Source organism: Globicephala melas, chromosome 2 (genome assembly GCF_963455315.2).
Source record: "Globicephala melas chromosome 2, mGloMel1.2, whole genome shotgun sequence".
Taxonomy (NCBI): Eukaryota; Metazoa; Chordata; class Mammalia; order Artiodactyla; family Delphinidae; genus Globicephala; species Globicephala melas.
Window position 1 is genome coordinate 57,661,254 of NC_083315.2, and position 13,801 is coordinate 57,675,054.

At 34.9% G+C, this 13,801-nt stretch overlaps 1 protein-coding gene across 10 annotated transcripts in view; it reads right to left on the minus strand.

Annotated features, from left to right (window-relative positions):
* NRG4 (neuregulin 4) overlaps positions 1 to 13,801 on the minus strand; it is a 133,756-nt gene that overhangs the window by 77,472 nt on the left and 42,483 nt on the right. For 8 of the 10 annotated variants that reach the window (XM_070044872.1, XM_070044871.1, XM_070044866.1 and 5 more), the window contains 2 exons: positions 7,471 to 7,536; positions 5,396 to 5,489 (listed from right to left, as the gene is read on the minus strand). In XM_070044872.1, the coding sequence (XP_069900973.1) occupies positions 5,396 to 5,489; positions 7,471 to 7,480 (104 nt within the window). In that variant the 5' untranslated portion in view covers positions 7,481 to 7,536. Of the gene's footprint in view, positions 1 to 5,395; positions 5,490 to 7,470; positions 7,537 to 11,525; positions 11,679 to 13,801 lie in introns of all 10 variants that reach the window. The other 2 variants (XM_070044870.1, XM_070044869.1) reach the window with 1 other exon arrangement.

Here is a 13,801-nt window from a genome sequence, read left to right on the forward strand (position 1 = left end):
CAAAATATGTTACATACATACAATGGAATATCATTAATCTTTAAAAAGGAAGGAAATTCTACACTATGCTATAATGGAAGAACCCTGAAGTCATTATGCTAAAATAAGACAGACATACAAGCTAAGTATTGTTATGTTTCCACTTATTTGAGGAACCTAGGATAGTCAAATTCATAGAGCCACAAAGTCGAACAATGCTTACCAGCGCTGGAAAGAGGGGAAATGGGAGGTTATTGTTTAATGGGTACAAATTTCCATTTAGGATATGATGAAAAAGTTCTGGAGATGGATAGTGGTGATGGTTGCATAACAATGTGAATGTACTTAATGTCACTGAACTATACACTTAAAAATGGTCATAATGGTAAGTTTTATGTTATCTATCTTTTACTACAATAAAAAATAATTCAAAAAATACTAGAATTCACCTAAACCTTTAAATTAAGTGTTATGGTGAATAAGAATCATACTTTCATAAAGGAAAATTCACAACTTCAGTTAATAAATAGTATGTAAAATATATTTATACTGTCATTTATACTGCCTCATTTTCTTTTTTATATGAAATATACTGAAAACCACAAAACAGGTGTAAAAAAACCCACCCATAATAACTGCATAAAAATTATATACTCATCTTGTAATGCTAATATAACACAGTACATTTTACTAAACAATTTAAAATTTGAGTTTTCTGTAATTACTTGCAGCAATACATAGGTATAATTTGTTCCTTTCCTTCCTTCATTATACTTATTTATTCATTTATTTATTTTGCTAGGCACAAAAAGCAGAAAGATGGCAAATCTCTGCCCTCAAGGCATTCACAATTTTGAGGAAGGCAGTAAATAAACAGTTAAGATATTAATCAGTGGCATAATAAAGGTATGCATGAAATGCACAAGGTATTATGGGGTACAAAAGAAAGAGCCCATGAAACTGCCTGGTTAAGACAAAGAAGGCTCCACAGAAGTGATAAATTAGCTCTCTTCAAAGACAAGGGAGGAAAGGCATTTCAGGTAGGCGAACTGACATATGCCAAAGCATGGAATCAGGCTTAGCATCTTTGGGAACCTTCACATTGTTCAGGATGTTTAGAACTCAAGGTATGTATGAAGAAGTTATAGGAAAGGATGTCAACAGAACAGACCAATATGATGAAAAGCTTTGAATGCCAGGCTAAGAAATTTGGAGATACACTGTATCCTTTGAAATATTTTGTGAACAGAAAAGACAAAGACAACTACAGCAGTATTGTGAATGAGACTAGGATAGAAGAAAGAAGGCTACTGCAATACCTCAGGAGAGAAACAATACTAAGGAAAGAGCAAAGAGATACAGAAGTAAGGATAAATTCCATTTAATCCAGGACTTTGTAAATAATTAGATGTTGGTACAAATGAACTTATTTACAAAACAGAAATAGAGTCACAGATGTAGAAAACAATCTTATGGTTACCAGGGGGGAAAGAGGAGGAGGGATAAATTGGGAGATTGGGATTGACATATACACACTACTATACATAAAACAGATAACTAATAAGGACTTACTGTATAACACAGGGAACTCTACTAAATACTGTAAGTGGATATATGTATATGTATAACTGATTCACTGTGCTGTACAGCAGAAAGTAACACAACATTTTAAATCAACTATACTCCAATTAAAAAAAATATTGAGCCACTGAATCAAAAAAATAATAATAGACATGACTCCAAACACATGCACACACACACACCTGAAGCACAACTTTCACAAATAATACACTCATTATGCACTATTTATTCTAATATTTTTTCTATTCTTTTCATTAAAAAAAGACACAACTAAATTAATTTCAAGACATATCAATGAAAATAAATAGAATGTAGGGTGGAAAAATAAAAATCATTTCAATAAAGACAGAAAAGGTAAAGTTCAACTAACTATGTATTTACAGACACACATTGAAAAATTGGAAGAAAAAAGTGTATTAGTCAAATACTGAAAAATGAAAGTTAGTATAGCTACCTTAATGTCAGATAAATAGATTTTAAGGCAAAAAACATTAGAGATAAAGAAGGTCACTGTATCATGATAAAAAGGGATACCTCACCAGAAGACATAACCATTCTAAATTAATATAGGCTTAATAGCATTGCCTCAAAATATTTTCAGCAAAAATTAACAGAAATTGTGATATTAAAGATACAAAAGCAGTGAGAAATTTTGACATAACTCTTCAGTTATTGATAAATCAAGAAGATTGAAAATTAGTAAGGATATGTAAGATTTGAACAGCACATTATAACAAGCTTGATCTAAGGTACATATATAAAACCCTATATCTGTCAATTAAAGAATATACATTCTTCTCTAGGAGACACAGACCATTTAAAATATTGTACATGAACCAGGCTCCAGAGCAAATCTCAACAAACACTAACAAACTGATGTCATGTAGTCCTCAACTTTAAAATATTAGCTTAAAAAAAGAAAATCACTGTGCTAAATCACCAAATAAAGAAAGTAGATAAGAAAAATGAGAGGTGGCTGGTTTGAAAGAAAGTCCAAAGAGGCTCTAGAAAGCTCTCTCTTCCTGCCATGTATGGCATAATCTTCCGTATTTTTGCATGTGTTTTTTACAACGCTTTAAAAAGCAAGAAAAATACTCTTAGCTTGAGGGTCATACAAAAACGATCTGGCCTGTGGTTTGTAATTTGCTTACATCTAGAAGAAGGTACTCCTCATTCTGTCATATGTTGTCTCTGCAGTCTGATAGCTGGCTCCTTACTAGCTCTTCCAGAAAATAAATCTGCCAGTCAAAAGTTCTACGCAGGTACATCTGCAAACCAGGAAGCAGGCACTCACCAGAACCCAACCAGGCTGGCACCCTAATCTCAGACCTCTGGCCTTTAGAACTGTGAGTAATAAATTTCTGTTGTTTATAAGCCACCCAGTCTATGATATTTTGCTATAGTAGCCTGAACTAAGACCCTAGATTTCTTCCCATTACAATGATTCTCCAAATTTCAGTACTCTGAACTCTTTCTTTCTTCACTGCAGCATAACAGACATTTATTTAGGATACAGACAAGTATTAAGTATACAGCTTAACAGAAGACATACTCTGACTATAATGCAATTAGATATAAATCTTAAAGGATAACCCAAAAAAAACCCCATACGTTAAAGAAGAAATCATAATGGAAAAAATTTTAAACTTAGTACTGAACAACAGGCTATAAAATTTGTAGGAAGGAGTTAAAATGTATTTGGAAATTTTTAACATTAAATACTGTATAAAAAGAAGGCTAAAGATCAATGAACTGAAGACCAAAGTTAAGGACTCACAATGCTTGACTTCACTTATTATAAAGCTACAGTTATTGAGACTATTTGTCATTGGTAAAAGACAGAAATACAGATCAGTGAGTTAGAATAGCCCAGAAGTAGACCCACACATATATGGTCAATTAATTTTTGACAAAGATGCAAAGGCAATTCAACAGAGAAAGGATAGCCTTTTCACCCATATAGCTACACCAAGATCAAGATACAAAATGTTACTATTTTTTTAATTATTAAATTTATTTTTTCTGGTAAGCATTTTGGTTTTGTTCCATGAATGCCACATGCCATATCCCCTTATAAAGAATCCAGAATGAATATATCATAAGATTAAGTGAACCCTGGGAGTTATACTCATAGGCCATTTCTTTAATTTTTTCCTAGTTGTATGACTTTAGGCAAGTCAGTTAATTTTTCATTTTCCCTTTATTTTTCTATTTCCTTAGGTCTCCTCTCCCCCTTTTCTCTAAGGTTTTTCTGAGAATGAAACATGAAAATGTAAATAAAGAATATGGTCAGTAAAGAAATTTGAGGGGATAATGGAAATGTTCTGTATTTTGTGGTGGTGGTGGTTTCACAGGTATAAACATTTGTCAAAATTCATCAATTATGCACTTAAAATGAACGTAGGGACTTCCCTGGTGGCGCAGTGGTTAAGAATCCGCCTGCCAATGCAGGGGACATGGGTTCGAGCCCTGGTCCAGGAAGATCCCACATGCCGCAGAGCAACTAAGCCCGTGTGCCACAACTACTGAGCCTGTGCTCTAGAGCCCGCGAGCCACAACTACTGAGCCCACGAGCCACAACTACTGAAGCCCGTGCACCTAGAGCCAGTGCTCTGCAACAAGAGAAGCCACTGCAATGAGAAGCCCACGTACCGCAACAAAGAGTAGCCCCCGCTTGCCAGAACTAGAGACAGCCAGTGCATAGCAACAAAGACCCAATGCAGCCACAAATAAATAAATAAATAAATAAATAAATATGAATGTAGTTTGTCATACATAAATTATATCTCAGTAAATGGATTTAAAAATGTAAAATAACGTAGACGCTCCTGGTGGGTAAGAAATAATTGCTAATTTGTTCCTTTATCCCCTTCCTTTTTTACCTGAGAGGAAAAAAATGCCTATTTTTAAAAACAGTCACTCACTATTCCCTCCATGAAAACTTCTAAAAACTTCCTGAGATAATTATAAGGTTATTTCTCTGCCTCTCCTCCTCCACACTAAATCCCAGTATCTTTCACTTTTCCTGTGAATTTTACTTTCCTATCCTTTAGTAAGATCTTAAATCTAGATTCTATACCTCTCACATTTCAGTTAAGTAACAAAAACAGAGTAATTGATGCACATGCTACAAAGTATCTTTAGATGTTAGCTCTGCTAAAATCTGTGGACATTATTGGTAGTGCTATGTTTTTCGTTCACATATTAAAAGAGGTTTATTATAACCCCCTTAAATCCTGTTCAACCAAACTCACATGAAGCCAGCTACACAAGTACTATTTTCAAGTCTTTTATTGATCACTGGCTATAACGATACTCCCAAAGTGAATAATATTATTTTAAAACAATAATGGCTAAGATACCCTTCTTTTTAAAATTTGCTGCTAACATTAGAAAAACTTAACTCTTCATTTTCTTTTTAATATATCAAATGAAGTTTTGGTACCAACACAGTTATCATGTATTCTAAATCAAAGCAAAATATCTCATGTTGCTTTTCTTACATTAGTGAATTCTGTAGCTGTTTTGACAGTAATAAGTACAGACTGTCCTCCCTAAATTGCTAAAATCATAGAGAGTTCACTAAAATGGATTAAAAAATCTGAATACGCTTGAAGCTACCACTACCAATTTTCAAAATAAACACTTTTGAGATTGTGATTTGCCACTTTGCTTTGTTTTTATTTTAAAACCATAATTTTGTTCTACATAAATACGAAGATTGTTCCTCACACTTTTTCATCTTATACTCTTTGTTCAATATTTATCACTTCTCAAAGAAGTTAGTAGATGATAAAAAATAAAATCACCCTCTCCCCCAGTCCATTTCACTCACCTACAAAATGGGCTGGGAATAGTAGGTATCACATAACAAATCCCTCCATTCAGGCAAAATGACCTATGACTGGGACCACAGGGCTCTTCATGATCTAAAACATATACATAAATAAAATAGAGAAAAACAAATTATAGTTTTTCTAATAATATAAGGAAAAGGACCAAGTATCTTATACTGAAGTAGTAATTCTAAAAATTAGAATGAAGAATTGTTTCTTAAAATGAAGGACTTAATCTTATTCCTTATTTGATAAGCAGGGACTTCTATCTCTTTGAGGAAAAAAAATTAATCTGTCTTGAAGATATGGTCATTAATTATAATGGAGTTAAAAGCTATATTACAGAAATAGGGAATCTCTATAATAGATTAAAAGGAGGACATTATGATCTTAAAATAAATAGTGGCTTTTCTCATTTAGTACATAGATTCTGCAGCTTTGCTTAGAGTTTTTCTGTCCCAAGTGTATATTTAGATTCCTATCTTTCCTTTAAGGTCTCAAATACATTAAAGTCTGAAATTGTTGTGGGAAAAAAATTAGATTATTAAATAAATTCTGATGTCCAAAATCATCTTTAAATATTTCTACATATGACAATTTTAACATCAAAAAAACAAAAATATAATCTTATTAGGTTTTGGTTTGCAAGGGAATTTTAGGTAATAACTAGTAACTATTGAAAACCTGAGTCATCATCTGATAAATAGCAAAAATTTTCAGAATATTAAGAAAATAAACCTCCATTTCTCTCTTGCTTCCTTTCTCTCCTCCTCTTTCTCCATCCTTCTTTATCTTTATCTATCTTTATCTATCTTATCTATCTCTATCTTTATCTATCTTATCTATCTTTATCTATCTTATCTTTATCTTTGACCTTTCCTTTATGTTCTTTCTCTCTTTGCCTTCCCTTTCTCTCTTGGTACCTCTCCTTCCTTCCAGCCTCTACCTCCTCCTCCACCATTAAAAAAAAAAATCCCACCAAAACCATCAGACAGAAAAATTTAGAAATAACATAGTAGAATTGATTGAGTCATTATACTACTGTATACTACTATTTATGGTTAGAAAAGCAAATTGCTGAATGATTTATCTTTTGGTCCTGAAGGGGGAATCACATTGCTTTAAAATCGCACATTGTTGGTTCCTGATTGGTTCTGTCCAGAAAGTGACATAGAATCTATTGTGAAGAAGAAAATGGCATTATTCCAATTTAGCATTTAAAAAAATAGCATACTAATTTTAAAAAGTTATCTAGCATTTATTTGCCACTAAGATATCAATACCCTTAAGATATAACTGCTGTAGAACCAGATGTCTTCACTATCAGAATTTGAAATTTTAAAACTTTCCTTTTACCTTAGAATTGAGAAGATTCTGTTTCACCATCACATTACAATTATAAAAGTATAAAAATGTAAAGAGGAAAACAGAACTATAAAGTATTTAAGTGGAAAAGAAGAAAGTAAACCAACCAGAACTAATCTTTTAGATTTTTTCTTTTTTACACAATGTCATGCTTCTTTACAACCAAACAACTTTTAATAAGATAATTCTTACAACTCTTCAGGAATAATCTGGCTAACAAATAAAATCCCAGTTGACATTACATTATGCTAGAATCATGGAAGTCATCACATAGGGTTTCTCTATTGAGGGTGGAGTGTCAACTTTATCACAGAATGCTTCCTGTGGCTGAAATTAATGTCCTCGTTTTTAATAAGATTACAACCAGTCATGACTCAGCACTTGCTATTTTATCAGTAAAGAATACTCATCTAACCTGAATCACTATCTCTGAATCTATTTTTATTCTGATTTCATTTACTTATTTGTAAAGTTGTTATCAGATTTAGAGTAAGCCAGAATTTGTCAGCTTGTAAAAAGTGATAAAAGTGATAAAATATAGGTCTAAAATAAAATAGTTTCATGTTATAAAGGAAGGTCTTTCAAAACCAAGGTATTCCATATTTCTAGGACAATTTTAGATGGGGAAAAATATAGTCTATACATTTGTTGTTTGGTTCTATTTCTATGTGACACACATTGACAAAAGTATAAACTTACAAGAAATTACCTGTTGGCATCTTAATTTTTAAATAGTTTCATTCTTGGTCAAAAGTTTAGGGTTGAAAAACAGCACCTAAAATTAACAATTTAGGAAAAATTATCTTCTTTTGAGAGCATTATAAAATGTCAAATATTGTAACAGTAATATTCTTTTAAACGATGAAAATAATTAAGACATTTAAAGGCTAGGGACAAACTTCTTTGGTTAGAGCATCTATTTTTTTAGATACTTATCACATATCAATTAAAAATCTGAACAGATAAAACTAAAAGATCAACAAGCAGTATAAATGCACCAGATACAAATCATTGCCTAAATAATATAATGTACTCTTAAATCTCTCTTTGAAGAAACGTCTAATGTTTGAGTTTTAATAAACATTGTTAAATTAGTAGTATACTATATGAGATTATATATGAAAGATATGAGTCAGTAACTGAAACTGAATAACCTGAACTGACTTTTCAACTTTTTCATAAAGCCTATTTCTAATTTGACTTTAACAGAACAACTTTCTATTTTTCAGTTTATTAAAAATGGCCAAAAAACACACTATAGAAAAAACGAACTGCATTTAAAAGGTCTGCATTTCTATAGAAACTTTAAAAATCTTATAGAAGTACTTTCAAATTTACTGTAGATTGCACTACATTTACCAATATACAAATGCCTTTTAAAAAATATCTGGCATCTAGCAAAGCAAAGTAGCTATATATGAAGTTATCTGCTATAACAGAAACAAAGGAATTACAAAATACAGTTGAAAAGATGACAGATTTATACTTACATTATGATTACATGCTCTCAATTTCTTTTTATAAAAGAGACTCACTCCTGACTTAAGCAGAAAGACTTTGTAACAGAAATCTCAATCAACAACTTCCTATTAACACAGGTGTAATAATCAAGGCCTTCTCTCAAAGCCAGTCACTCTTTCTTAAACAGACAAGCAATGAGAGAAAGAAATACAGAAGTTAAACCTATTTAATTTGAAATAATCACTGTCTCATCATATGAGTTTCTTTTTCTAAAGAAACAAGGCTTACCTCAGTAAAAACTCACATTCATACAAACAATGAATTTTGTTGGATATGCAGCACTTCAAAAGTTTTTGAACAATGCAGTCTGCAGCAGCTGTGCCTTGCCCTTTATAACACGTCAAAAATCTGATTTATATGGCTGCAGTGTGCAGTGTGGGCGCAGTGGAGACAAAGACCAAGGTGTGCACAGAGGTCAGGCTCCAGCCAAGGGAACCACCCCTTTCAGTCCACATGTTCAGAGTTGCAAATGGAGCAGAATTTTATTTAGAAAAGAAGTTGTACTAAAAGCTGAGCTCTCAAATCACTGTCCAATTCTTTAACTTATAAAGTAAACCACATTCTTTAGACTGCTAATTTATCTCTGCATGTCTGAATAATTCCAAAGTGTTGTACAACTTTGTGAAGAAAAGGAATTTGAATATGGATTTAGTGGACAAGTGTTCCCTGGGTTTTTTTTAAAAAAGGAATTTCCTTACAAAACATGTAACGTTTATACAAATGGTGATTTGAAGTACTTATAAAACTGAAAGAAGGTAATATTTATAATACAGCATGTGTACAATGCCATGTGCAATATGAAGTGAATATAATCACTGAACATGACTACTACTGATGGCAATATAACCATCTGCAAACTATAACAAAGCTGTAATACATGCATTAAGGGAAGCTATGAGGTTTAAAAATCATAAATAACTTAAAATATTGACAAAAACTATAATTTTGTTTAAAATGAAGTGCGGGGTTCTTCAGCGCGTAATTACCTAAAGTATGCCAACCATTCAGATGGTTATCTTTTCTAAAACCACAATTCAGACATGGCTCCTTGTTTGATGTAAAACATGGAAACGAATACATTTGCTCTTTTAAGAAAATATTAAAATAATCTCATATAATTCATATTCTGAGAACAATTCTTTTCATTACTATTATCTTCCACATTCAAAGGCAATTTTTACATAGTTACAATCTTATACATACACACACATACATATATACATACAAATATATATAAAATTTTGTTAGCTTACAGTGTTTCGATTTTAAAATGGTATTTTTATGAAAAATCAGTAACCTTTATTATGTGATTTGAACTATGGAACTATGATGCTGTCCACTAACATGAAAATGACTACTAAATTGTATGTAAGAGATAATAATCTGTGACTTCATTCAGGATATTAAAGATGTATTTATTAGGAGACATACCATGGCAGTTGGTTTGGTATTAATAATTTTTCACACAATACAAATAAACTTAATCTTCGAGGCTACATGATTCTAAAGAAGACCTAATGTTTTTAAAGTTGACTTTTCACTCTAAATAAAAGCCATGGTCTTTAAGAATAATTTGTTCATGCATCTATTATCAAATATGTTGTAAGTGGCCTGCTATTGTTAACAAATGATAGACACATGAACAAAAACAGGTAACTACAAAAATGTTGTAGGCTGACATATAAACCATATTTCGGCTTAAAATGATAATTGGGCTTAAAATGATAATTTCATGCAATTCAACCAAATATAGTCTCAAAGACACCTATTTATGTCACTATAATAACACACAAAAACAAAGCTTAAGGAGAATCAGAGAAAGATTCCAAGAGGGAGTTTTATTTGTGCTGAGCCTTGAAGAATGAGTAAGAGTTTGTAAACAGAAATGGATGAACATTCTAGACAGAGGTGACAGCATGTTCAAAGGCACAGAAGAAATAAAATCCTAATGTATTCTGATAACTGCAGGTAGATTACAGGTCAGGATGTGTGCAGAGTATGTGTGTGGAGCGTACGTGAGTTCATAAGAGGATAGGATGGTGGGGGAAGGAGTGGTAAGAATAGATCTTGTAAAATAACCAGGGTTCAAACAGTGACTCTATCTGAAAGGCAATAGGGATACTTTGAAAGGTTTTTAGCAAAGAAGTGGCATGATCACATCTACATTTTAGAAAATTCATTTTGATAGTGGTGTGGAAAATAGATTGCAACCTGCCGAGGGACTGGTATCAGAGAAAACTATTTGGAGGACATTTTAATAATCAAGAATAGTGAAGAAATAAAGCAATGGGAATGAGGATAAAGGAGAGAACTAAAGATATACTTAATAGGTACACCCACAGAATGGGAGAGCAGGGTACAAAAGAAAGAAAAATCAAGGCTAACTTTCAAGTATCCATTAGGGAAATGTATATTAAACCCACAATGAGATACCATTTCACACCCTACTAGAATGGTTATAATAAAAATGACAGACAATAACAAAGAGAAACTAGACCTCTCATACATTGCTGGTGGGACTAAAATGGTACAGTCACTTTGCAAAATAATCTGAAAGTTTCTTAAAAAGTTAAACATAAATTTGCCATAAATGTATCCAAGAGATATGGAAATATGGGTCCACACAAAGATAGGAGTGTAATGCTTAGAACATTATACATAATGCCCCAAGCTATAAAACTCAAATGTCCATCAACTGATGTATAGCTAAACAAAATGTGGTACAACCATACAATGGAATACTACTCAGCAGTAAAAAGGAATGAAGTATTGGTACGTTACAACATGAATTAACTTCAAAAACATGCTAAGTGGGGGGAGACCTTCAAGATGGCGGAGGAGTAAGATGTGCAGATCACCTTCCTCCCCACAAATACATCAGAAATACATCTACATGTGGAACAATTCCTACAGAACACCTACTGAACGCTGGCAGAAGACTTCAGATTTCCCAAAAGGCAAGAAACTCCCCACGTACCTGGGGAGGGCAAAAGAAAAAAGAAAAAACAGAGACAAAAGAATAGGGATGGGACCTGTACCTCTGGGAGGGAGCTGTGAAGGAGGAAAAGTTTCCACTCACTAGGAAGCCCCTACGCTGGCAGAGATGGGGGTTGGTGGGGGGGAAGCTTCGGAGCCACAGAGGAGAGCGCAGCAACAGGGGTGCAGAGGGCAAAGCAGAGAGATTCCCGCACAGAGGATCAGTGCCGACCAGCAATCACCAGCCTGAGAGGCTTGTTGGCTCACCTGCCGGGACGGGTCAGGGCTGGGACCTGAGGCTTCAGCTTCGGAGTTCAGATCCCAGGGAGAGGACTGGGGTTGGGTGCATGAACACAGCCTGAAGGGGGCTAGTGCACCACAGCTAGCCGGGAGGGAGTCCGGGAAAAAGTCTGGAACTGCCTAAGAGGCAAGAGACCATTGTTTCAGTGTGCGCAAGGAGAGGGGATTCAGAGCACTGCCTAAATGAGCTTCAGAGATGGGCGTGAGCCACGGTTATTAGCGTGGACACCAGAGACAGGCATGAAACGCTAAGGCTGCTGCTGCAGTCACCAAGAAGCCTGTGTGCAATCACAGGTCACTATCCACACCTCCCGTCCCGGGAGCCTGTGCACGTCACCACTGCCAGGGTCCTGTGATCCAGGGACCACTTCCCTGGGAGAACATGGCATGCCTCAGGCTGGTGCAATGTCACACTGGCCTCTGCCGCGGCAGGCTCATCTCGCATTCTGTACTCTCCCTCCACCCTGGCTTGAGTGAGCCAGAGCCCCCTAATCAGCTGCTACTTTAACCCCATCCTGTCTGAGCGAAGAACAGATGCCCTCAGGCAACCTACACGCAGAGGCAGGGCCAAATCCAAAGCTGAACCCCAGGAGCTGTGCGAACAAAGAAGAGAAAGGGAAATTTCTCCCAGCAGCCTCAGGAGCAGGGGATTAAATCTCCACAATCAATTTCCTGTACCCTGCATCTCTGGAATACCTGAATAGACAACGAATCATCCCAAAACTGAGGTGGCGGACTGTGTGTGATTTTGTCTGTATAGCTTTGCTTTTACCATTTGTCCTAGATTTCTGTCTGTCCTTTTTTTTTTTGGTATAGTTTTTAGTGCTTGTTATCATTGGTGGATTTGTTTTTTGGTTTGGTTGGTCTCTTCTTTCTTTCCTTTTTTTTTAAATTACTTTTTAATTTTTTTTACTTTTAATGATTTTTTTAATAACCTTATTTTATTTTATTTTTCTTTCTTCTTTTTCTTTCCCCTTTTCTTCTGAGCTGTGTGGCTGACAGGGTCCTGGTGCTCTGGCTGGGTGTCAGGCCTGTGCCTCTGAGGTGGGAGAGCCAAGTTCAGGACATTGGTCTACAAGAGACTTGCCGGCTCCATGTAACATCAAACAGTGAAAGCTGTCCCAGATATCTACATCTCAATGTTAAGACCCAGCTCCACTCAATGACCAGCAAGCTACAGTGCTGGACAGCCTATGCCAAACAACTAGCAAGACAGAAACACAACCCCACCCATTAGCAAAGAGGATGCCTAGTATCATAATAAGGTCACAGACACCACAAAACACACCACCGGACATGGTCCTGCCCACCAGAAAGACAAGATCCAGCCTCATCCACCAGAACACAGGCACCAGTCCCCTCCACCAGGAAGCCTACACAACCCACTGAATGAACCTTAGCCACTGTAGGCAGACACCAAAAACAACGGGAACTATGATCCTGCAGCCTGCAAAAAGGAGACCCCAAACTCAGAAAGTTAAGCAAAATGAGAAGACAGAGAAACACACAGCAGATGAAGGAGCAGGTAAAAACCCACCACACCAAACAAATGAGGAGGAAATAGGCAGTCTACCTGAAAAAGAATTCAGAGTAATGATAGTAAAGATGATCCCAAATCTTGGAACTAGAATGGAGAAGATACAAGAAACGTTTAACAAGGACCTAGAAGAACTAAACGGCAAATGAACAATGATGAACAACACAATAAATGAAATTAAAAATTCTCTAGAAGGAATCAAGAGCAGAATAACTTAGGCAGAAGAACGGATAAATGACCTGGAAAATAAAATAGTGGAAATAAGTACCACAGAGCAGAATAAAGAAAAAAGAATGAAAAGAATTGAGAAAAGTCTCAGAGACCTCTGGGAAAACATTAAACGCACCAACATTCGAATTATAGGGGTCCCAGAAGAAGAAGAGAAAAAGAATCGGACTGAGAAAATATTTGAAGAAATTATAGTTGAAAACTTCCCTAATATGGGAAAGGAAATAGTCAATCAAGTCCAGGAAGCACAGAGTCCCATACAGGAAAAATCCAAGGACAAACATGCCAAGATACATATTAATCAAACTATCAAAAATTAAATACAAAGAAAACATATTAAAAGCAGCAAGGGAAAAACATCAAATAACACACAAGGGAATCCCCATAAGGTTAACAGGTGATATTTCGGCAGACATTCTGCAAGCCAGAAGGGAGTGGCAGGACATATTTAAAGTGATGAAAGGGAAAAACCTACAAC